At 41.9% G+C, this 24985-nt stretch overlaps 1 protein-coding gene and 1 long non-coding RNA gene across 5 annotated transcripts in view; one reads left to right on the top strand and one right to left on the bottom strand.

Annotated features, from left to right (window-relative positions):
* The window catches only part of PRKAG2 (protein kinase AMP-activated non-catalytic subunit gamma 2), a 223771-nt gene extending 199974 nt beyond the window's left edge, over nt 1–23797 (bottom strand). The window contains exon 1 of one of the 3 annotated variants that reach the window (XM_075746692.1): nt 23560–23797. In XM_075746692.1, coding sequence (XP_075602807.1) covers nt 23560–23679 — 120 coding nt within the window. In that variant the 5' untranslated portion in view covers nt 23680–23797. Of the gene's footprint in view, nt 1–2610; nt 2727–23559 lie in introns of those variants that run through there. The other 2 variants (XM_075746691.1, XM_075746694.1) reach the window with 2 other exon arrangements.
* On the top strand, nt 1207–2666 carry LOC142600628 (uncharacterized). Of its 2 annotated transcripts, none has more exons than XR_012834217.1 (3): nt 1207–1267; nt 1700–1787; nt 2570–2666. It is a non-coding gene; the product is annotated as an uncharacterized LOC142600628 (long non-coding RNA). The 2 variants fall into 2 exon arrangements; XR_012834216.1 differs by having other exon boundaries at nt 2567–2666.
* Nucleotides 23798–24985: the final 1188 nt, after the last annotated feature.

Raw genomic sequence — 24985 nt, 5'->3', positions numbered from 1 at the left:
ACGTAGTTTTTGATTAATATTTATTTGACCATTTTGACTTCCTTTTGAGTCCTGCATATCTTACTGGGCCTGGTTTCACTAAATTGGCAGTGATCCCTGTAAGTTAAATTTTGTATTTTTATACGCATTAACATGGATACTTTTTGAGACTGTGGTTTTATTTAAAAAAAAAAAAAAAAAGTGCCTCACACAAAAATGGCTACTTTCATACACATGTGAGCAGGGGCTATGGTCTGCTGCTGAATTATTGCATAGATTTGAACACACTGCTCCAAGAAAAGATCTGTAATTGTTTAGCGGTTGGGCTGCTGGCAGAATTCCCTGCCTGGGGCTGTTTTTATAAATAGGCCTGAGGACAAACAAACAGGCTACTAATAACAAGTCAACTGTTCTGTTTTGAAGCAACCCTGCTTTGTGTTGTCCAGCACACGAGAAGCTCAGATGGCAAATATAGCAAAACTCGTGGCAAGAAGTAAGGGGTGGATCATGCCAGGAATCAGTGGCACTTCTATTTCTCTAAAATGTTAACATTTCAGTTCACTAAAATAAGCTTAATTTGGGGGAAATACCAAAATACACAAGCCTGTGTATGGCTGTGCTGTTTCAGATCTCTATTTCCACTATTACTAGGTAAAAAGTTAAGAATCCAGGTAAATGGCTTATTAATAGACATCAGCAACTCCAGAAAGCCTGGTGAATGCCGAAAGCAAGCTGGTCTTGCTTCTTCCACCAGTTTCTTTCACCATGTCCCACTCATTACTACATCAATGATCTGGACAATACCCAGAACATCCTGTTTGACTCTTATGAAGTTCTCAGATTTGTCAGGAACACTAACGTATCTCATTACAACTCTTACTCTTTCCACAGGTAATCTGTTGGGTACGTAACCAAGAGCAAATGTCAGATTTTCTGCCATCTCTATTTCAGTCTGTTCCCCTAATCTCATCATTGTTTTTTCTTGCTTTCAATGTCTTGTGAAGATGATTTAGGCTTCCCAGCTAAACACTCAAACCCATTTGTGGTCCTTCAGTACCTTTCCTTGAGAAAGGCAGTCTTTCTTGGCTATCTTTCTCTGGTATTTCATACACTTCTTTCTCTTTTGGGAAATAACTACAACATCAGTAGAAGACATTTTTCACCCTTGGCCTTGGAAGCTTATTTGTTAACAATCAATGGAAGCCAGGGGAGTTTATATGGGAACAACCCATCCCGATGCAGTAACTCTTCCAAACAGCGCAGCTATAGTAAATTATTTTGGAGGAAGGTAAGGAAAATTAGGCCCCTTTTACCCTTTTAAATTTCTCTTCTGTTGCTTATGAATCTTGTCTGTTATGAATCTTATCTCTGTTACTTGGAGGATGATCTTCACCAGCCTCAGTTGGCCCTGGGTTCCTTGATATAGACATCATAACTTTGCTGCCTGCTGCCCATTTTCTTTGCTAAGCTTCCTCTTGGAGGGGCTTATTTTTTCTTTCCATAATTTCATCAGTTTTCCTTTGTTTTGTCTTTTGTATCCTCCTCGGAGACCACACTTTGTCCCCACAACCCTCCTCAGAGACTTAGCAGCTCTCTTATCTCTTTCTTTATGTCATTCAGCATTAGCAGCTTAGTCTGTGAGAAAACAAATCCTCTTTTTTGCTGATAAGAAGAGCCACTTACGCTCTTCCTTCCCCTTTCTTTTCACCTCTCTTTGGAGGAAAGATCTGGACAGTTCTAATGCCACTTCATGTGATGACGCAGGCAAGAACATGAAGCCTAGTGGACCATACACTATTGCTACTGAGGTGAGCACTTTTCTGATAATATCCAGAAACGATGGAGTCAGCATGGATTAAGGAAACAACAAAGCGCTCAGCATTTATGGCACCACACTGACGCATTTCAGGGTACGTAGTGCAGCCCCAGGGGAAGCAGCAGTAACATTGCTAGCATAGATGAAAAGACTCTAGGTAACAGTATAAAAACCACATTTGCCCAGAAGAAAACCCTCTCTGGTAGAACTACATTTGTCCTAATAGCAGCACAGCAGAAAGAGGAGCCGGTAGGAATAATGGCCGAGAGAGCAGTGGCTGGTTTCTCTCCAGAAACAGTTCCCTTGGCATGGCAAATGCCATGCAGCCCTCCCAGAGAGTGCCCTCATAAATCAACTTCACTGCTACGAGATTCATTTGTACTCGGTTGAATTTCAAACGGTCCTCAGTCTGCAACATAAAACTATCCCAGCTCTCAGCAAAGCATAACTTCTCAGACCTCCACAGGATGGTGGTGGGGTGAACAGACACTGGAATGGACACCCAGCATCCTCTCAAGGGGGTCTAGATTGGCAGGTGAGCAAAAGGCAATGCCAGGCCAAGGCTGCGCAGTACCTGCTCTCTGGATAAACGGACTACTACAGGGCTGTTAATCCAGCAACTTTTCAAAAAGTGCTAAATCTATAGAAAAAGAAAAAAAAAAAAATCCTTACTAAAGCATAAGCATTACCAGATAAATTACTTAAACATTTCACTACATTAGTTTACATACATGCAAACAGCTTTGTTCTTGAAATCTTGCTGCTTCTCAGCAGGTATCTAACAGCAGAAGAAAACCTTCAGAGCACCTACTTACACAAGAAGGGGGGAAAACAACATTCATTTTCAGCTTTAACAAAACCAGTTGTTTCTGCAAGTTTCTGCCGTCCTGCTGTACCACAGCTGCTCCAGCCCCACCGTCAGCTTTAGCCAATTGTAAGTCATCAGTTTTCAGCACACAATGCAGCTGAAAGCCAATTCGGCTGGTAGCACTGCTGGAAAGGAATCATTATTTGCCCAGATCTTGTATTAACCTTTTATTTCCCTTCAATGTCACCACTGAAAAAGGACTGCTCATGCCCTGCAACGAGACCAGAGAAAACAGATAGAAAAAAAGAAGAAAAAAGGACATTAAAAAGGGAAGGAGGGAATAAGAGAAGTTTATAAAATGTAGCAGAAAGAAAAAGGAAACAAAGCTTTAAAAATTATTTCAAGCATTATCAGCCTCTCAAGCCAGCTGGAGAATACCCTGAAGCAGAATCTGAGTAACTTCTACTTCAAACCTACTTCAGCTTCTCTCAAGAACTATAAACCCATCAAGAAAAGAAGTGTGAAAAGCAGGTCACCCCAAACAGAGGGAGCCCAGCCTCCAAGTAGAAGCAGGCTTAGCTCCAAAGGTCATGTTGGTTTAGCCAAACCACCAAACATCTACCCCATCAGCTTGCCCTAATCACTCTCTCTACTGTAAATTTAAAGCTCTAGACAGCTACTACTGCTGCAAGGATGACAAAAGTAGCCCTAACTAAACACTTTTAAGTCTGTCTTTACAATTTGGTCAGGTAATTAGGTTGTCTTCCTGCATGAAATGGATCTATTTTCACTCATACTTCTGCAACAAGAGGTCTATAGGCTATACAACCTATAGCAAATGCTACACAAATACATAGCAAACATAACTGCTGTTTTAGTGGGCTATAATTCAACAAACTTTGACAGATGTTCCCCTCAGATGTACATTTTTTTCAAGTAAGTTTTAGCTAAAATCAGGATAAAAAAAGGCAAAGTCAGAAAAATAAATGGTTTGCCAAATTTTTTTAAAAATACAATATTGAATCAAAAAGACCTATCACTGACACTAAGACCATGAAATCTGGTAGGGTCTCATGGAGCAACACAGGTCTGTCTTGTGCCATCTCTGTGAGACTCTGCTCAACTCTGGCCTAGTGATAAGCCAGAGAGCAGTGCAAGAGATCTCAATTTCTTAGGAAATTCTTCCAAGATTTAGTTTGTACATAGCAAACTCTCTAAAACCCCCTGTACATCCTCTTCCTGTTTCTCTTTGCCACATTGGGCCACTCAAGTGCCAGCTATCAACGCTGAGAGTAAGGAGGAGTCTCTTGTTCTTTCTCTTGTGGACAACCTGGGCAGCATGGAGGACAACAAGGAATTTTAAGTCTCTAGTGCAAAGAGAAGCAATAATCTTTCCATGAAACACTTTACTGAAATTCAGGTAAACAACCTCAATATGTTTAAGCTAAGCCAGACACCTTGGTGATGATACCAAGCTATTGGGCTCACTCCCTAACAGAAGCACCAGAATATCTCACAGGAAGGACTGGATAACATCAATGAGTGGAAGAACAGAAATCAGGTTAATTTAATAAATTTAATTTAATGAATTTAGTTTAATTCCCTAAATTACATATTTATGGACTATAAATTTGTCTAAAACTTGAGCATTCAATAGCTGGATAGAGACAAACCAAAGCGTACCTGTCTCAAAAGGTTAACTAGGAGCTATCATTGTAATGCCGCTATGGATAAAGCATGTGTGATTAGAGCATGCACCAGGAAGTCTCCAGAGCAGATAAAAAGCTTTAATACCATATATATATATTAGCACAGTGAAAACTCATCTGGAATAATGTGTACAGTTCTGGTCATCTGCTCAAGAAAGGTTAATTCAGCTGGGAACAGGTGCACCAAAAGACTGTTTTGACGATGAGAGGAACACAGAGTCTCTCTTGTGGGACGTGACTAAAAGAGCTTGGCTCACTTAGTTTCGCAGTTGACAGCTGAGAGCGTTTGCACTCCTTCTCCAAAGTTACATAAGGTGGATAAACACCAATGAGGGAGAAGAGAGATAAAGGACGCTTTGTGGGTACAATTAGAAAATGGAAACTGATTGTGAATAAATTTAGGTTGGAAATTAGGAAGGGAAAAGAGTGAAATTCTGGAGGAAAGGTCTAATGAGAACAAGAAACATCACTACTTTTCAGACTGGTGAAGTTTATTACAAGGAAGATATAATGAGGGTGCTTGCAGGATTTTCCTACAGGAACAGGAACTGGAAATAAATGGCAGGTTAAAGAAGGCTCCTCCTTGCTTTATGCATCTTCTGCAGCAACAAGGGAAAGGAATAATAATCATTCCCAGCATTTTTTTTCTAGGCTCAAGAAGTTCTGCTCCTGTTGTGGAGACCCAACAGCTGACAGATCTGCAGAACAGAAACAGTTCAGATGTCTAATGACTGGAAGATCAGGAAGGGCTATGGACATCTGGAAAGGAGTCATTCTATGTATAGTGTGAGGGTCAACATAAAAGTATACGATTATTCAGAAAGGTTAATTCTGAACTGTTTTCCAGCTTTGGAAAGAGACTGGTACACAACACGTGGCTGCATGTCAGACAGTGACCCTTTCAGTGTTCAGAGTATACCAGCCACATTCTTTTGCTAAACCTGCATCAAAACATACAAAACTTGTCATAAGAAGTCCTTGCTCCCTAGTGCCATGCTTCTGGTCCTTCTTGAAAACCTCACATCAAATGTGCTGCATGGAAATATGGGTGTATGCAGGCACACCCATATACATATATACATGACAAACATGGGATGCTACTCATAAAAACGGATCATCAGCTTATACAAGAGTCTCAAATGCCCCAAGATTTAACAAAGAGCTGTATAATGACTCCAAAGGGGAATCGAGATGATCCGACCTATGCAAGCTAGCCAACAAGCAGAAATTATCTCCATAACCTACTGAACAGCCTGGAAAAGCAAATAAGCAAGCAAACACTATTTCTGTGAATCTGAAAGAAATGTCTTTTTAATAGATTTAAAAGAGAAGCTCAGAAAGAGGAAGGAAAAGCTTTAAAAGTGAAATTACAAGTAAAACAGGACAGAGAAAGAAAAGAAGAAAAAAACCCAACTTCCTGAAAATGGATGGGAAAGGGAACACAGCATTATACAGCACTGGTATTTCAAGCATTTGACCAGCCACCACCATGGTCCCTACTTTCACCTGTCTCAGCCACCTGGAAGACTACTTTTATCACATCTAGAAAGAACAGACCCTCATTGGGAGAATGCTGAACTGATTTGTCACCGTCTTTCCAGGTTCAAACCACAGTTCCCACGGTGAGGGCGTCCTTCACAGCATACGCTCTTCCTCAGCTCTCCCCAGGGCTTAGGGAACAGCCGGCTCTCCAGAGGCATCAGCTGCTGTAACTTTGGGAGTCTGGTGACCTGTCTTTTAAAATAGTGGGAGTAACTTCCGTTGCTCCCTCAGCAGTGCTTTTATGGAGCCAAGAGCACGCCAAAACACTGCTTGCCCTGGCTTACAGCTCGAGTAACAAAAGAGCAGCTGTACTCAGTTTAAGGCAAGGCTATACTTTCCCACCCCGTATTTAACACCGGCTTATTTCCATTCAGCCCTAACAACAATGAATGGCAGAGAAATGATGTTTTATGGGGAGCCATAGGCTCACGGTGCTATCTGATTCTTCCTCAACTGGGTCAAATTGACTTCATCCACAACCGAAGACAGCAAATCTACTGACACAGGAGTCTGGCAACAGACCTCATCACAGGTAAACTCCTGAGGTCAAAGGGAGCCTCATTACAGTGGATCTTATATATGACAAGCTCCATATCAAGTCAGTGCAGAATCAGCAGTAGAGCTGGCCAAGACATCTGCCAGTGCTGAATTACCTGGAACAGTCTGGCTTTAAGCACTATGTTTTTTTTAACTTATGTATAAGACTAGGGAGCCATTGAGCTCCACTTTCTGGCTTGCTATAGACTTGGGTGAATTACTTGTTCTATTTTTTGCTTTCCAAGCTTTAAATCAGAAATAATGATACTTCCAGGGCAACATGGGTATTATTAACTCAACCATTTCTCCTGAACATTTTGAAATTTGCAGAAGGAAGGAGATGGAGGAGGGCAGTGCATCAGGGTTATTATGTTATGTTGGCTCTCTCACCAGGCTTTCTTTTGAGGAGAGTTCTAAAACATTTGTTGGATCAAATACCCCATCAATAAAAACCTGGATATCCTCCAAGAGTCCACTTCTTTGGCAAGTTCAAATAAAGCAGGTCTCCCCATGTTGAAGGTGTAAGTGAAAACTTGAGTGCACAGATGGTTGATATTAGAGAGTACACTTGTCTGATAAGAGCTATGATCTACAGAGGATAAACGGAATAGCATATGGATAACAAGATGAGACTGGGGAACATCCGGATCTTGCATGTACCCAAGAATCGACAGTCCGATGATCGATGATATTTTACATTTCAGAGTAATTAGGGCATTGATATTACTTGGTTCACTATGAACCCCTCCAAACCAGGGCCAATGCAGGCAGGCAAAGTGTTACAGAGGCACTTGAGTTTACGTGGAATGAACAAAAACATGTTTTTCTCTAGACACAGAGAAGTAAACTGCTTGCGCCCGTTCAAGATCTCACAATGCTTTCCTTTAGAAAATTAATTTTGACTCCAAACTCTGTTCAACACATTGTGTTTTTTGGCAAAGTCCTCCCTATCAGATATTCCAGATGAAGTAATTTTCTTGAATTCCTGCATAAATTTTCCTAGCACTGCTAAGCACCAGTGAAACACCTAGTGATCTCTGTCCCAGATCTATCTATATGTCAGTCATATATGGCAAAACATAACTTCTAAAGCACTTCAGAGCTTTTCATATGAGATGGTTTGTATCAGTTCCAGAGATTACGCCACATACTCTGTACCCAGCCAAGTAACTAACTGCCAGAAGGTCAGTGGAGCGAGCGTTTGGTTTGGGCTACATGCTCCCTTCAAGATCAAGAACAAAACCATCAGGTGTAGGGTCAAGACTGTCATGTTTCACACTTCAAGGATATCCTCTTCCTCTACAGCCCTGACACGTGGAAGAAGTAGTACAGCTGGATCCAAGATAAAGCAAGCTTGTGGTTAGGAGGTTGCTCACAGTCTGGCTAGACTTGGCTTTAGCCACCAAATCGACTGCATATTTTTGGACTGGTGAGGAAATAAGACATTCATGACCTGATTCAGAAACTAAAGCTTTGGACAAAGTTTTAGATTAATCTGTTAATGAATTACCAGCAATACCTGAGTTTATGTTTGACTGAATTTCTATGGTCAGCTTAATGAATACATATACTTGGAAAAGACTTAGCGTTGAAGTTGTTATACATAGAATGAAAAATATGTTGCACTAGTCACAGTTGCTTTACATGTAATTTCCCAACAATAAAAAGTCAAGAGAAAGAAAATGTTAAGGCTTGTCAGAACATATCATTAAATTTCCCTCCCAAAGTTAAAACCTTCTGTGCAGCCCAACCAATGTGCCAGACCAAGAACTCTAGCTCCAGCCGTTGGAGGTGAGACCTGTCCTTCCACTGGTATCATGGATCCTTTTCTGAGAAGTCCTGTAAAATGACACACAGACTTATGGGCAGCAGTGCCGAAAAGCCTGAGTAACAGAATATCCTAGAAAGGAAAATACAAACTTCTTAAGGCCTATTTTTAATTAATTACCAGATGGAAATTAACCTTTCTTGGAACTTCTGGAAGCTTCTCAGAAAAGTCAAGCCTTCCTCGGAACTGACCTTGTGTGCAAATTGGGACAGATAAAAGAAGGTTTTTTTCCTATTAAATAGATCGTGATAAATTCTGACACGATGCTCAGAGAAAAAAACAACGTTAACTAAATCACCATGATGATTCCAACAAAAAAAATCTAGCCAAGTATATGTACTACACATAAAAACCCATATATTATGCAAACATACATAAAACAGTTTGAATTTACAGATCCTTAGACTGTGCACAAAGGCATATTTTATTTAAATGACTGTTATAAATCCATATAAAGTACAGGACTTTGCCTTATAACTGTCTCTTGATCTCATATAGTTACCAGGCCTCTATTTAAACAAAATACGGTCTGTCAGAATTCTGTTTGGCCTTTTTTGTATTTTGTCTCTACAAGGGGGATGTGAAAGAGAAAGGCTGATATTTATTCTGGTCTGGGCACCTTGCCAATACTCACAGAGATATTTTAGGTTTTCTGGCTCACAGTGACTTCAACCTCTTACCTGCCTCCCAATTTAGACCACTGGAAGAAACCACAGCTACAGAATTACAGTTGTAACACAATCAGAATAGCAGAGAGGGTGAATCATAGCATTAGCCATATAATACCTCCCTACCCTGGTTTCACTCTCCCATCTCCATCACAGATCTCTTATATCAGGCTTTTTGCACAGTCCTGTTAAATGTGGTAAGATTTGTGGTAAGCAGCGCTGTAAAAGTTGTCTGCAAGGAGAGAAAGCTCTCGGCAGAACATCCAGAAGAAACTTAGATGTTTGTCAAATTGAATGATTGCAAAATTGAAAAAAAACCAAACCAATACTTTGGTATCCATTGATGGAGTATTTACCAGTACACCATACTTTGTTCATTTATACTTTATACACTCACAAACTTTAGGTGGTTCCTTCTCCCATCGCTCTAAGCTGCAGAGAGTCATAACAAAATCTTAACATTTTCATCTTGTGCAGAAATAGTGCCGCCAGCTCCAACCCCACTGATGACAGCAGTTTCAGTGATGACAGGGAAAATATTCCCGCTAAGGCAAGTAACACCAGAATCACACCCAGCATATCTAGTGGTGAGCAGCTCATACGACTGGAAATCTTCCAGCAGGTTCAGCCGCTCCCCGTTCTGTGCTGAACAGGTCACTTAAGCCAAAAAAATATTCTTTAAATCCCCTAAAATGCTAGTTGTGGGTATCCTCCATGAAACAGCAGGAGCCTTGTGGTTCCCATTAGCACTAAGTATCCCACCCTCGGGCAGCCAAAGTCATCAAAATTTATGAAAAACCTGATAATCATCCCTGACGTTTACCCATGTCTCAGGGATGTAAAGAAAACTGAAAATCCATTCCATAAAGACCCAACATGGAACTCTGAGATTGATTTCTGTGGTGTTTGTATTTTGCGATTGTGGTGGGTTTTAGAAACTGTATCTAGAGATAGCAGCTAGTGCTTTTGGCTGGGGGGATACTGCTAAGGGAATATTACTTGCATGGAGGGTACAGCAGCTTTCAGAAATCACAGGATTACAAAAATAGGAACACGTAATAAAGAGAAATCTGATGTGAAATAATGAAAGACTGGGAAGAAGACTGAGAAACTACAATATTTTGGCAACACGCTCAAAATCAGTCTTAGTCAGCAAAGATGTTTAGGAGATCGCTGTGAAATGAAGTTCCCAGCCCAGTGCCAGGAAGTCGGATTTCCACACTGCAGTGATAAATATCTTCAGCAGTAATTGCTGGAAGGCCAATCCTGCCTGTCAAAATAGAAGCGCCACAATGGACCGCTGTGGGGAATTTTGTATTATGAACTTGATTTGCGCTCTGAGCCACAATCAGTCTTCAGGGCTGTCCTGATAACTTTCACAACACTGAATTTACATAATTTTAACTAAAAAGGGATAAATCTAACTCCTTGGATAAACCATCCTATTCTTCTGCTTTCTCACTTTTCTGCAATGCTATCAGCAATCATATTTCTATCGGTAAATAGTTTTCCATTTTCCTTAACTCTATTATTATTTTCCATTTAAAACACACTCTGGCATAATCAGACTGCTTTTCAAGATCAGTCAGCCCTGGTAGGAACAAGTATCTATCTTGGAGAAAAAGCAATTGCATTGGCATAATCAAGTTACTAATGATAGGTCCATTATATAATCAACAAATTGGTGTTTCTGTTGGCTGTTCCCTTTCTTCTTGCCTCCATAATAGTTCTCGGTTCAGTTAGATGTTTGTGATTCATTTAGTAAATGGATAAAGTAAGCATTTGGATTTTTACCAATTGTGTTGCATCGTGCTGATTACTAATTGCAGCTGTTGCATTTCACTGCAAAAATATTTCCTTTTCAGCGTAAGTATGATGAACTTTTGGCCATAGATGAACATGCAAGTGCCCTGTGTATCACTTGTGTTTTCTGTTTCCTTGATGTAAAGAGTGTTTTAATCTCCAGGGGATGATGAATCCCAGCACGGGCTGGTAGCTTCCCTGTGTAGCAGAACTTCCACTGTGTAATAAAGTATAAATCTACTCATTTTACTTTATGAATCTCACTAACTTTACTAACTTCATTTTCAATTGCTCATAATTTCATATAGCTCCCATCCTATAGGATAAATGTTCCATTTTCAGGCTCATGCTACCAAATGGTCATCCCTTCATCACTGTCTTTACCTGTTGGGTTTTTTTAAGAGTTTAAGAGAAATACAGTATAGATATTTCAGTCCAGCAGTTCTGGAGAGGAAATTCTGGTTTATATTATGAATAAAAGAAACTCAAATATGTCATTTTATTCTAATTTATTTATTCTATATAATTGATCTGCTTTGGGTTACAGGACCCACTATGGAAGAATCCCTTAGATATTTAATTCCACTTCAGCAGAATATATTTTGAAATGCCTCTAGCATGTTACATTAATCATTAATTCATTTAAATTTCCCATTCCCAACATTTAGGCAATACCAAATAACTAGAACCAAAAATTAACATATAATTTCAAGCTAGCTCAGCAGTAAATTCCCACTACCTGTTAAAATTCATGGTTGCTCAGGTCCATATCCCTAAATAGCCAAGAAAGCCTCTAGAGGTAAATTAATAAAAAAAGAAACCTTCTTAAATTATCTGGCAGGGGCAGACTAAAGCAGAGGATTCCTGTTGTGGGAGTTCTCCTGTGCAACATGTACATTCCCCACGAGCAAGCCTGGGCATATTTGTTTTTACACCGTCATTTCCACACCAAGACACATTTCCATTCCCCCCTCCCTCCTTCTGCTTTTGTATTCCATCGTCCACACCAACAATTAGTGGAAGTGCCTGGCTGTGCCTGTTCACATTGTTCCCAGACTTTTCTCTCCCCCAGTGAGCTCTGAAGACCATGCATTATTTGACATGACATGACTTGGAGGCCTTCTACAGGAACAGCCGTATGCAGGGAAGCAGACAGAGACAAGAGAGAAGAAAGTTAGTCCTGGTTTACAATTATCTGGGACAGTAGGACTCAAATTAATATGCCTTAATCTCTTAGCACAATACCCCAGGTGATTGGACTTTAAATTACCTAGTCTTGTAAACCAAAAAAACCCAAAGCCCACCAGAAATAAAAACAGCCTAAAGGTCAAGATACAAAGTCAGCTCGTTGTTCTATTTGTTTTGTGACATTAAAACACAGGATGTGAAATTGAAAATAATCTTAGTACAACTAGAAACTAAATCCAGATGTTTTAACATCAGGCAGAAGCATATTCATAATGTTTTTTCTGAAATAATTAAATATCTATTGCCTTTTCCATCACAGCTCATTTCTCTGCAACATGAGCAATTTGCCAGCTTGTACATACACACTGACTGTATTCAGTTTATAGCAAACAGCTGCACAGAGGGCAGCTTCCCTTCACACACACACAGGCTCTGCACTTGTGTCCTTACATGTTTTTTAAATTACTCTAGTCAAGTGCACAGAACATTCAAGACCATAAAACATAATCAAAAGTACCTATTGCTCTCTGGAAATGAACTCTTAGAAATATCTTCTCTGAAAATGGATGTTTCCTTAGACTGTATACTTAATATTTCCTCTCATTTTGTTGCTAAAGTCTAGAGAAATTAGATTTTACCATTCCTCCAAGAGAAGGTGATCCGCAAACATATGTCCCCAGATGTTCAGCCTGTGTGTTCCAACTCTCATCCATGAAAGTCCATATACTGATCACTGCCATTGGTATCAGCAGCCTTTGCTTTTACGTGTGTGCCTCTTCCTCAGTTACTTCAACCCAAATACAGTCCAGACTAAAAGCTTTTTTTATAACTGATATGTATAGAGAAATTTCAAAGACTAAGCTGGTTACCCCATCAGCTTCTCACAACCTGAGGAGCTCCCTTGTCCTCCCATCTCTCTCCAGTGACCTCAACAAGCAGCAGCCCACAAAGCAATATTGACACTGACTTGCAGAACTCCAAATACCTTTAAACCCATATATACCTCTGCTTCATAAACATGCTGACAAAAAGTATATGCAGATGATGGCGGTGAAATATATTTTTCCTTTTAAAACATTTATATTTGAAAGTAAATTTGAAATTACTGTCCACAGTGAGTCTAAACACATTAAATGCCTACTGTAGTTCACAAAGCTTTAAAAGTTTACACAGATAAAAAATATACAAATAAAAAATTCTCTCAAATTTTAAATTATTGCAGCTTTTTCTTAAATTACATTGAAAAACTGAAGGGAACAGAAAAGGAATTTCTTTCTGAAGTGTTTATGATATGGTCACTCTTGACCAAACAGAAAGTCGTACATAGACTTTATCATGTGTCACAACGGATTGCACTGCACTAAGTATCAGTATTAGTTTCAGTCTTTATCATCAAGAGAACAGCTGCTATTTATCTCTTCCCAAATTACTTCCTAGTATTACTTTCAATCTCTGTTCCATGAAAAACAAGCTTCTGACTTGGGGTTTTGGTTTTTTTTTTCCATTGTAGCTATCAGGTGCAAGAGAATGTTATTGGGAGTGGAAAAGTAGGAAAATCAGCTTCTGTTTTGTAATACAGGAATAATAGCAGAGGGGGAAGAATGGCATCTTGAAAGCCTGGAAGACATAAAGCTCGATTTTCAAATGCATTTGAGGACTTCCTGATGCAAGTGGACTAGTAGGATCTTCAAATGCTGCAAAGGGACCTAGTGTGCCTAAATTCTTTTGAAAATCCCATCTCTCTGAATTACTAGGCTTCTTAGCACCTTTTTTTTTTTTTTCCTCAAGGATTAATCTTGTGAATGGCATTTCAAGTAAACTTGAGTCATCTGTTGTTCTCAGATTTTTGGATCTCGGATTATAGACAGATGGATATCAAAAGTCAACAAGTTACCAAGGCTTTCCAAGTTACCACTCACTTGTTTTATCTGACAATGTACTCCATGAAAATAAAACATGTTGGCTACCTAAGAAGGAATTGTAAGGCAACATGTTTTATTCAGCATGGCGGTGGGATAGGAGCATGTACATAGTCTGTTAACAAAGCCAACTGGTGAACAGCAGCTTGCTTTGCCTTGGTAACTATTGGTTGAGGTCCGCCCAGAGAGCTGATGAATACTGGGTGAAAAACATTTTTGTCTTACTAAGTAATGGAGACTAGCCCACTACTGCACATGGTTAAGTAAGGCATGTTTCCTCTTTTACCGGCTTCAGTGTTTTACAGCTGAAAATCAGAAGAGTTCATTTAACAGCAACTTTTGCATGCCAACTGATGATGCCTGCACAGGTCTGCCACAGTGAAAGAAGCCAGAACTCTAAGTACACAATACAGAAAAAAGAATTGAAGTAATTGCAGTTTTTGAATTACTGGTATTACTTTATAAAGAAAAATGCTAGCATGTACTCTCCTGCCTCTGCATAGCTTAAAGCACATACAGTCATTCTCAACAACATATAAAATATAAGAAAAATGTATAATTAATCATCACCCAACTAAAAGAAGTCTATTAAATTAGTATTTACCTTCAACAGCAACTAGCTAAATAAAAGGGCAAAGAGAACAGCAGAATAACATCTTCTACCTCCTATTCATTTCAGGCTATAAATCTTATGTTTATAAATAATGTTGGCTCAACTTCTCATATGGCAGAAGCTCTCCATTTTCCCATTAAAATGTAGAGTTGATCTAGCATTAGTGGAAGGATTATCCCAGAAGAATAGTGGTGAGACCATGCTGGTATTCTGTCTCCTGCGCTAGCTGGCATCAGTATTGGGGAATGCCCAGCTCCAGCAACTAGAAGGACAAGTCACTGGAGTGCAGGAATGGAGACAGGATGCCTACAAACTTTTTGGAGGGTGCTGTAGGTTGAACATGGCTGGTAAAGTGCTGGTTCGGATGTCCCAAATCCCATCTGCTTGAGTTTATAGATGACTACATGCTAAATGGGTTTAAGCTGAAGGAGGGTCGATTTAGATTAGATGTTAGAAAGAAATTCTTTACTGTTAGAGTGGTGAGGCACTGGAACAAGTTGCCCAGAGAGGTTGTGGAGGCCCCATCCCTGGAAGTGTTTAAGACCAGGTTGGATGGGGCTTTGAGCAACGTGGTCTAGTGGAGGGTGTCCCTGCCCGCAGCAGGGGGGTTGGAACTAGCTGATCTTTAAGGTCCCTTCCAACCCAAACCATTCTATGATTCTATGATTCTAAATGCCTGCAGATGCCTTGTTTCAAGAACTCTACAACTGATGTGCCACCAGCTATTCAGAAAAAAAAAAAAGACTAATGTTTCACAACTTTCAGCAACCACATGAACCACGTGGAGGGTGTGATAATTAGGTATACTCACTGAAGTACCACTTTTGATGCTGGAAGTTAATATAGTCTCCTTTAATTTATCTAATATCTTCAATCCTTGGTCTTGCTGATCAGACTGCCAAAAGAGTCCTAACTGTTATTTTAGGACACAGCACGACTGTCTGTAGACATTAGACTGGAATCCTTTCACTTCACACATATTTTCAAAAGGCAAAAGGAAAAATACTTTCCATCACTGCTGACTTAGATCGAGTTTGTACATGGATCCTTATGCGACAAATACCGTAAGAAGAAGGTTGGGTTTATGGTTAAGATAAGTGAACTAGGTCTCAAGACTTCATGAGTCCAACTGTCACACTCCTGTACAACATGGGGCAAGTTGCTTAAACTCCAGCCATCTACTTGAATATCAGTACTGCAGGGGCAACGTCGTTTCCTCTCACTGGCCTCCACTCTAGAACATCTATCAAGGCTTTAAATTCTTCAGCAAGTTTGTCTTTACTAACATATGTAGCCTTATGCATGCATAGACATCTAGCTCAACAGTATTCAGTATGGATGGAAAGAACATCCCATAAGGTGATTCGGTGTGGCACACTGATACTTTAAAAGTTTATTCTCTGTGGACCTCAAGCTTCAGCCATTCAGCAATGCAAAGCTTACATCAAGGACTCCCCTCTGCCCAACCTCAGGCAATACAGTGGATAGAGATTCAGACAGCTAGGTGATGATTTAGTGCTCTGATTCCTAACTGTCTTTCCTCATGCCTCTTGGTTTAGATCACACTTCCAACACAGAAGCCATGATTAATACTGAGTAACAGCAAATCCCGCTCTAATTAATTTATGCAAAAGGAATGACAATGCACGATGAAAACCATGTTCCAGAAGATGCAATGCTCTGCTGAGAAGCTGGCAAACTCCCATACATATTGTGATAACACTGACTAAGCACCTTTTTTTCTCTCTTCCTTACTGGCCCTTTCTTCCACAAGCCTTGTTGGGACTATTGTGCCTCCAGTTTCAACTCCCGTCTCAGAACATGGTTTTCCCAGAAGTCTCTACACTACACAGCCATATCCGATTTCACTCCCCAGATGGACAATATGCTTTTGGGACAAGATCCAAACAACTGTGGGGTTAAATTCAATGTGCCCGTGTAGTGGCTGAACAGTATTTCGTCTCAAGGAGCTTTCACTTGCCCAAATGCATTCTTTCAGAGCAATGAAGTTGTGCTGTGTCCATCCCAGGAGATACTCAAAATCTGATGGGACATAGTCCTGAGCAACCTGCTCTAGCTGACTGCAGTCAGCGGGAGGATTGGACTAGACAACCTGCAGAGGTCTCTTCCAACCTCAACTACTCCATGATTCTGTAAAAACACTTGTTAGCAGTTACACCTTTTAAAGACCACCAAAAGCAAGACAACACAGGCTTAGCAAACATATTAAATGCACAACTATTTAAAGGCATAGAACAGTCCTGAATCCGTGGAAACTTGTCAGAGATTATGGCTAGGCAGCAAAATTAGAGCAATTCAAATTTTACCCCTAATCTAGCTCACCAAGTACTGATTTCTCTAATTCCATGGAAAACATTTCCAAATTTTTCTAAAGGAATCAATAGGCACGTAGCTTCCACAAACCAGACCCGAACTTCAGTCATTCATAAAAGACCACTAGTCAGCCTACAACCGAGCAGGAAAATCCTGTGTTCTGAAGTGCTGTAAGTTAGCACTCCAACCACTCAGATAGCTTTTCTTTCTTCAGCTTGCAGAAGCAGAATACTTTCTTATTTTCATTGTTCCAGCAGCATTACTGACATGAAAGGATGCCTGAAAATTGCATGCCTGTTGTGAATAAATTATGAAAAAGGCTTCATAACATGGCAGATAATGCTTATAATGCACACGCTTCCTCCTAATGAAACTCCAGATCTATGAATGTGGCTTAAAAAAGGAATATAGCTCTATCACCCTGATTGCAAAAACAGATTAAGTCTTCAGCTGGTGACATAGGTTCTGGTTTTGGAGCAGAAGGTCACAGGCACCCTTTGCAATAATGACCATAAGGTCTGAACAATCACGGTATGTGATATAAATGACAACCATGAAACACATACTGCAATGCATTTGCTATGCATCCCACTAAGTCATGCTTACATAATGTAATTTACTGTCATGCTAAATTATATGAAAATTGAAAGGACACTACATACCATTCTATGAATCCTCAATGTCAAAAACTGAAGTACCATGTTATGGTTTGGTTCTCTACCATGTAAATAATGCTTTCATGCTTTAAAGATTTCATATGTAGTTACGTGCAAGCAACTTAACAGAGACAGTATTACAGAAGCAAACACTAAACTGAAGCATTATATTCCAATTTCTACAACTACCTAAAAACAAACACAAAAAATCATTCTGCGGCAGAAATTGTCATACACATCACTGTTTCAACTCACTGCTAGTACTAGGAATAGTTCAGTAGTAGCATAGCACTATATCACCAAACCACCAATAATATTTTATATTTATTGATGACATCTTATATTCGTAAGTTCTCCTTTCCAGGAGAAAAACCATACTCCGTTCAAGATGATACATTCAAGCTGCTTTTTGGTCTTTGAAGACATGCATAACTCTTCCTATTTGTTAGGCCATAACACTTTCTCCAGTATGTCTACAGGGCAAACAATATTAGAAAATCGAGACAGCAGTCCTCTGCAACCAGATCAGGCCCTGAAAGCAGGCTAATTGTCAAAGCCTGATGATCGGTCTAGGGTAACACAAAGGCCCCACAAAGGGGCTATTTCTATGCCAGACAGACATATTCTGTGACATCTCCTGTCTCCTACTGATGTCTTCCTTCATGCTTCATTTCGCTCATAACCAACTCTGCTCTTTCATTATTCCATGTATTCATATATATGGGATGCCTTTCGATATAAATTCAGCTCTTCTTCAAAGGGATGAGAATTACATGTGGTAATTCACTCAATGGATATGTCCATAATTTGCTCTACCAACAGCCATGCTGACACAGTTTCGGCTCCTTTCTACTCCCATTAGCCTTGCCAAGCCAGCACACAGGCACACCAACCTACCTCCATGGCTGTCCATACATCATCAACAAAATGATTGGTGAATCCTGTCTTCAGGGTCAAATTCTGCTTTCAGACACATCTGAGTAGCTCCCTTGAATGCAATGTGGCGCCCAGGTGAAATTGGGCAGAAGCTGAACCTTGCAGGTCTGTGAACAGGCACTGGAGCCTCCCATGTGGAGATCACTACTTTCCACTTCACTCCTGATCCCTCTAGAAGCATTTTCTTCTGCTTCAGTAATTCCCAATAAGCACTGTTTGAGTAACCTTCCCTGAGGCCAAAAGTCTCACCATCCACATTTCTGTGAGGTTTCTTCCACATTTATGACTTATTCCTCCAAGGAAATTCACATTCCTCCGAGCCCACAGCCCTCACAGGCTCACAGATACAAATAAAGGAGGTTGGATGAGACCACTTAGGAGTAGAATCTCCTACCAGAAAAAGTGATGTTTTAAAGAAGCAGTACTTTTTCAATATGCTGATGATCACTTTGTGTTATGCTTTAAGACCAAAAAGACGAAGAGCTTCCTTAATTACAGTGGCAGTTATTATGACTGCAAATATGAATCCTTTCTTTTTTCTTTCAGATAGATTCAAAGTGCAATCTCAACACTCCTGAGCAAATACCTCTTGCCCTTTGAGATCCTTAATATATCAGCCCTTCAGGGAGGAATCCAAATTTAAACTTCAAACCCACACAGGCTCAGGACAACTCAGAGTCTGCCCTGTGACAGCAAGGGGGAGGACAGTTGTACAGTTAATTTTAGGGAAACATTCCTCTCTCCTCTGTCTCCCTCTCACCCCACCTCCTTTTCCCAAGAAAACAAACATTTTTTTCATTCCTAGATCACGTTGGAAGCTGATTGCCTCATCTCCTTGAAATAATTGACCAGCTTATTCCTCATCTGCAGCTTCCTAAAATGATCTCTAGACTGAAGTGCTGTTCTCATCAGCCCACCCAGCAATTACTGGGAGACAAGAATTACCCTGCAAAAACTGTGACAGAAAAAAATCATTTCACTGTAATTTATTAGGCATGCAGCCATTAATGACTTCACAAGTGTGGAAAGCAAGATGGAGGGGCAGAGCCCAAGCCAACACTAGCTGTCAGAACATCATTGTCATCTATCGGGTTAGAAATATTTAAGCCATCTGATGTTTCAGCCTGCCATCCCAACATAACAACAGGCCTGGAAACAGTGATAAATTTGCACATTGAGGAGTCTGTTCAAAACCATAGTGGTTGACAAAGAAGTGGGAGAAATTGTGCAGAGATGTTTGTTTGTGTGACATTGAAAATAAAGGATCGTGATCTCTAAGAGCACCCTTCTAGTGCATCAACTCTGCTGTCAGGGCTGAAGTACCAGAGACAACAGCCACTTCACTGAACTGAAAGATGTTTTTATATTCATTTGCAGATGTTATTTTTGTCCTTACTGAAAAAAAAAACCACCCTCTTTGTTCTTTTGAATAAAAAGTCACCTTGTGATGCGTTTGGGAAAAATCCGAGGAAGTGCCAAGGTTCTGCAATTTCCACCTGCTGGGAGCAGCAGGTGCTTGGCACTTGCCACGGTGACGCTCTTGAGACAGGTTCTGCCCTCGGTTGCACTAGTGTAAATACAACATAACTTTGCTGGCACTGACTGAACTATCCCAGATGAAATTCAAAGTACGCAAGAGCAGAATCTCTCATTTTCTTTTGCAGTAACACCGGATTAAAATGGTAATGTTAACATTAGAACAGATCAATTTTGCAAGATGACAAAAGAACATACTGATCTCACTGCTGTAAGCTCCTACTCAGCAGACAATTGCGTCCCATCTTAGAATAGAGGTTTTAAAATGTTCAAAGCAATGCGCAAGCATTAACTTCTGATGGCTTAAAAAGGAATTTTATAACGCTAATGTCTTCATATTACAGATGTGATGCATCTAAAGAGCAAAGGTTTCTATTCAAATCTGTAGCAGCTTTCAAAGATATTTGGACCAGAAATTTCCATTTAGACATCTCTAATTTCAGGACTTCAGAACGTGCTGCTGGGAAAGACGGAGGTTGATATGACCTCCGTCATATCAAGGCTCCTGCAATTATATTATGGTACATCTAAATTATTAGTTTGTTAGTCAGTTGTCTGTCTGCAAAGAAAACAACAAACAAACAAAACAAAAAGTTGTTCAACTAGTCCAACAATTTAGGAAATACTTCCCTGCCGTGCTAACAGAATACAGTGGCCTCCACTTTACTCTTGGCTACTGAACGACAAGTTGAGAGCAGCTAGGAAACCCAACTGGCAGGAACTTAGTGGTCTACCACTATTCCCAGAAGCAAGGGTTGGGTACCACCCACTTGTGCTGAAGGAGACTAAGCACAGAAAGAAGGTGAAAATAGTGTTTCCAGACTTTCTGTATCATGTCCTGTTCTTGTTTGAGAAAGATGTACCTGAGAAATACCCTGGAGTGCTGCAAGACACAAAACCAGCTTTCTTAAATTGATCCATTTTTTCCTGCTGTCACAGGCAAACCCCAAAAATAAAAATATGTGGGAGCGGGAGAAAAGCATACAACTTTATTTTCAGACATGTCTATTATTCCATAATCCTCTCACCTAATTGTAGTGTATTTTGCATTATTCGCCTCTTATTTTGCACAATATTTGTCATTACTTTTTCATTTCTATGTGACCAATAAATATGTTTTAGGATAGCCTGCATCACAACAGCACCTTTCTGTCCCGCTGCTTTCTCTTTCAGAATTGACTCCTCTCTCCCCTCCTACCCAGGCCTTGTTAGTCCTTCTCTTGTTCCTAATTTGAAGATCTCAATGAGCAAGAATTACATGTCTCAGCAATAAACATGATCTCACAGTAAAACAAAGAAGAGGATGGACAAAATAAAAATTACTGTCTGGTGAAAGCTCCCTTGACAACTACATCTACACTGACAGGCGCCACTGAAATAATAGGAACGATGCTTCAAAACAACAGCCAAGAAAACGTTATGAAAGAGAAAAAAAAACAGTCTAAATGGATCTTTTCAAATGCAGATTCCACTGTCAAATGAGGAGAATGAGAAAAATGTTCTTTCTTATAGCACAGTCATATTTAAACTCTGCCAGAAAACCACCAAAAATGTGAGTACAACCTGAAAGATCTTGGGCCTAATAGGCCATTTCAGGAACGCTAGAATGATGCAGAGTGGAACAGAAGGATCATATTTTGGGGATGGAGAGGAGGGATGGGAGGTGTTATCTCATGACCAAATCCTGAATTGCTTCCAACTGGGTGAACAATAAAACTTGTGTTGACTTCAGTGCAATATCAAGCATTTTCAGGCTCATATCTGAATAACTCCCACTTCCTAGGTGACAAACTGCATAGCAATGAAGCCAAGAGATTAACGAACATGAAAAATTATGGCCCACTACTAATGATGTTCCATCCAAGACAGAACTAAGGCAACATTCATGAAGAAGGGTTGTCTACGGGCTTAGGGAGGCAATTAGGAAAAAGCATTAGCCTTCCTCTGTCAATAATGCTTAAGTGCAAACAAGTTACTTAGGCACTTTTTCTTCCTTAGCTTCACAATCATAAAATGGAGAAAATTACTGTAAGTACTAGTGTGGTCAGAGTTATCTGGTGGTGGGAAGGTATTTCAAAAGCACCAGATGGATCCTGTAAAATCCTGCAGCAACCGCAGCATCTCCCAAACTACCTATGGCTCTTCACCAGGCAGAAAATGCAGCTTCTTGGAGCAGAGGTGGAGACCCAGCTGCACAGAAGTTCCTGGCTAGACTGAGTCAGAGGCGGGGGCTATGGAAAGAGATGGCAGAGACAATGCAGCAGGCAGGGTGGAATGGAATAAGGTGTACAGGGCGAGTGGAGCTTTGGTGTGTTACATTTTATTTTCCTGGTATTTTACAACCCTATTGTGAAGTACTACTGGTAACGTGGCAAAGACTATTGCCTAAAAACTCCAGTCACAAATGCATAGGCAACACCCATGTTAGCAGAAACAGACCCTTTTCTCCTAGTACTGAATGCACTCAGAACTCCAGAAGTTTGGCTTAGGCTCCTGGGCTTGCATTCCTCCCCAGAAAAAAATGAAATCTGCAGAAGAGCCATTTATTTCTCCTCCATTTTATTCCACACACTCAAGACACCTAATAAATTTGCTTTGACTTCTTATTCTTCCTTAAAACAAAGGAAAAACTTAGAACCAGAAATATCTCTTTGCTCCCTGGTGGCCTGGCAGAGACACGTGTAGGACTGTTTCCCACTTTTATATAATGAGATTTTTTAAAAAAACACAAACAGATTGCAGAGAAAAAGATACAAGGACCCTGCCATTTCTTCCCAGAAGCACTGAAATCAAAAGCACATCATGCCTAAGAATAAAAAGCTAAATAATTACATAGATAACAAGAACATCCTAATAGTAAAGAAAAACAATAATCAAAGTTTTGAAAGGCACATAAACTCTGAAGACAGAGCCAGCCAGCCTTTGAGTACTCACTGGGAACAGAGAGAAACTTCTGGGCTGAGGTTATTCTGTATCTATATACTATCATTTCTTGTGTGTTTCTTTATAGTTTGAATATACAAAACAAAAGAGAGTCAGCGAGCAGACTGCAGGGCTCACTAGTCTGCTCCACCATGGCAATACAACTGTCCCTGCTCTTTCGGCAATAAACAGACTGCTTGTGTCCAAATCTGAGCGAGCTCTGGGTTCCCCAGCCCTGGGAAATTCAGATACGGGTTAGTCCTGAGAGAGGGAAGAGTCAGATTAAACACTCTGATTCAGCCACAAGGCACGGACAGTTCCCAGAGCCAAACCTGGGGATGTTGAAACCAGCATTTCGGGGTGAACAGACCTTTCGCTAAACCGTACTGCGAGTCTGCATATGAACTGGATGAGACATACTGAACAAACCCACAGCCCAGGCAGGGGAGCGGTGTTGCAGCCGGAGTTATCCTCGCTCCTCCGTGCCACGGACGCTGCACCCTGAGCTCCCAGCGCTGCACGGGGGGGGGGGGGGGGGGGGGGGCAAAGACCCGGGGAGCCCCCCGTGCTCCAACCCACCCCAGATGTAGAGGACTTGCCTGTTGCACGGGCTGCACCCCCCCCAGCCCGACATTCCCCAAACTCCAGACCTCAGCGGCAGGAAACACCTCTCCGCCTTTCGCTGCGCTACATGTCGGAGAAAAACATGCCCCAGCACCCGTCACGCCAGCTGCCGAAGGGGAGGAAGCGCAAGGCACCACTTACGGGGATGTGCACTCGCAACATGAGTTTCTTCTGGCTGGAGCTTTTCCTTCTGCTGCTGCTGCTGCTGCTGCTGCTGCTGCTGGAGGCATCTTTCTTCTTGTCCATGGCAGTGCTTCCCATCCCTTCACCCAGGCGTGGTGCTGGGCGATGGCTCTGGAGAGGGAGACTCCTCTTCCACCTCTCCCCACCGTCCCACCGGCCGCAGTTACTCCAGGCTCCTTATTTTCTTTTCTTTTTTTTTCCTTTTATTTTCTTTTTTTTTTTTAATGGCCTTAGGAAATGGGGGGGGGGGGGGAAGCAGAGGGAGGGGGGAGGATAGGAGAAGCAGAGGGAAGGGGAGGAGTTTCTCCAGCTCCGCTCTTTAAGCCCAGTAGCGAGGTGTCAGGGGGAACCTTCTCAAGAGCATGAGATGCCCTTACAAACGCTGCTCGTTTTCTCACTCTTCCGCCCTTTCAAAAATATCCGGAGCATCCTGGGGGGGTGAGAAAGTTTCCTTCCCCTCGCCCAGCCCGGCTGTATTCTCCCCGAAAGAGAGAAGAAAAAAAAAAAAAAAACCACGACCCAAAAAAACCGCCCAAAGGCTACAAAACCCGAAAAGGGGAAGGCCCTCGGGCGAGGCTCCTGGCAGACCGGCGGCCGCGGGGGACCCGGCCGAGCCGCGGACCGAGCGCGGATGTCCCGCGGAGGGCCGGCTCCGCGCCCCGCGGGGAGCTCGGCGGGCGAGCGGTGCCCGGCGGAGCCCGGCCGGGGAGGGAGGAGGTGTCCGAGCGCTGCCGAGAGCCCCGGCCGGCTCGCCAGGAAGTGCAAAGCCAGCGCAACGCAACTCTTCCCCGCGGCGAACTCCGCAGCCCGGTCGCTTGCTCCGGCTCCCGCTCGCCCCGGGCCGCCCTGCCCGGCCCCTTGTGGGGAAGGGGGAGAGGAGCTGGGGCTGCCCCCCCGCCCCAGTCGCACGGGGGTGGGCGAAAAGGCTGGGTTTCACCTTGCCAAAAACGCACAAAGGCGGCATGGTTCCTTTCCCTCCCGACTTTACAGGCTGATTCCTCACCTCCCTGCCCCCAGGATTTCTCCCGGTCGTGCCCTAAAGGAGGGTTCTTTCCCCCCGGAGGCAGCCCCTTCCCAGCCCTCCGTCCCCGCAGCGCTCCCGGGCCAGCAGCACCCTCACGCAACCCGGCTTTGCAGAGCCCCGTCCGGCTGCTGCACTGGCCCCGCGGCCCAAGGGATGGCGCTGGGTACGGGGACCAGCCCGGAGCCCCTGCCAGACTCACTCCCGCTGGGCAAAACCACCGGGCTGCCCTGCCTCTTGCTGCCAGGGAACTTGTGCCAACCCCAGGAGGACCCCGGTCCGCTCTTGGACGTGGGTTTTTCCGCTCCGTCCCTCCAAAAAGCCTGAATGCGAATTCAGCCGAGCCAAAGAGGCAGCTCACAC

This window comes from Balearica regulorum, chromosome 2 (assembly GCF_011004875.1).
Source record: "Balearica regulorum gibbericeps isolate bBalReg1 chromosome 2, bBalReg1.pri, whole genome shotgun sequence".
NCBI lineage: Eukaryota > Metazoa > Chordata > Aves > Gruiformes > Gruidae > Balearica > Balearica regulorum.
Note: the sequence above shows the minus strand (reverse complement) of the source record. Positions and strands in the feature narration are given on the sequence as shown.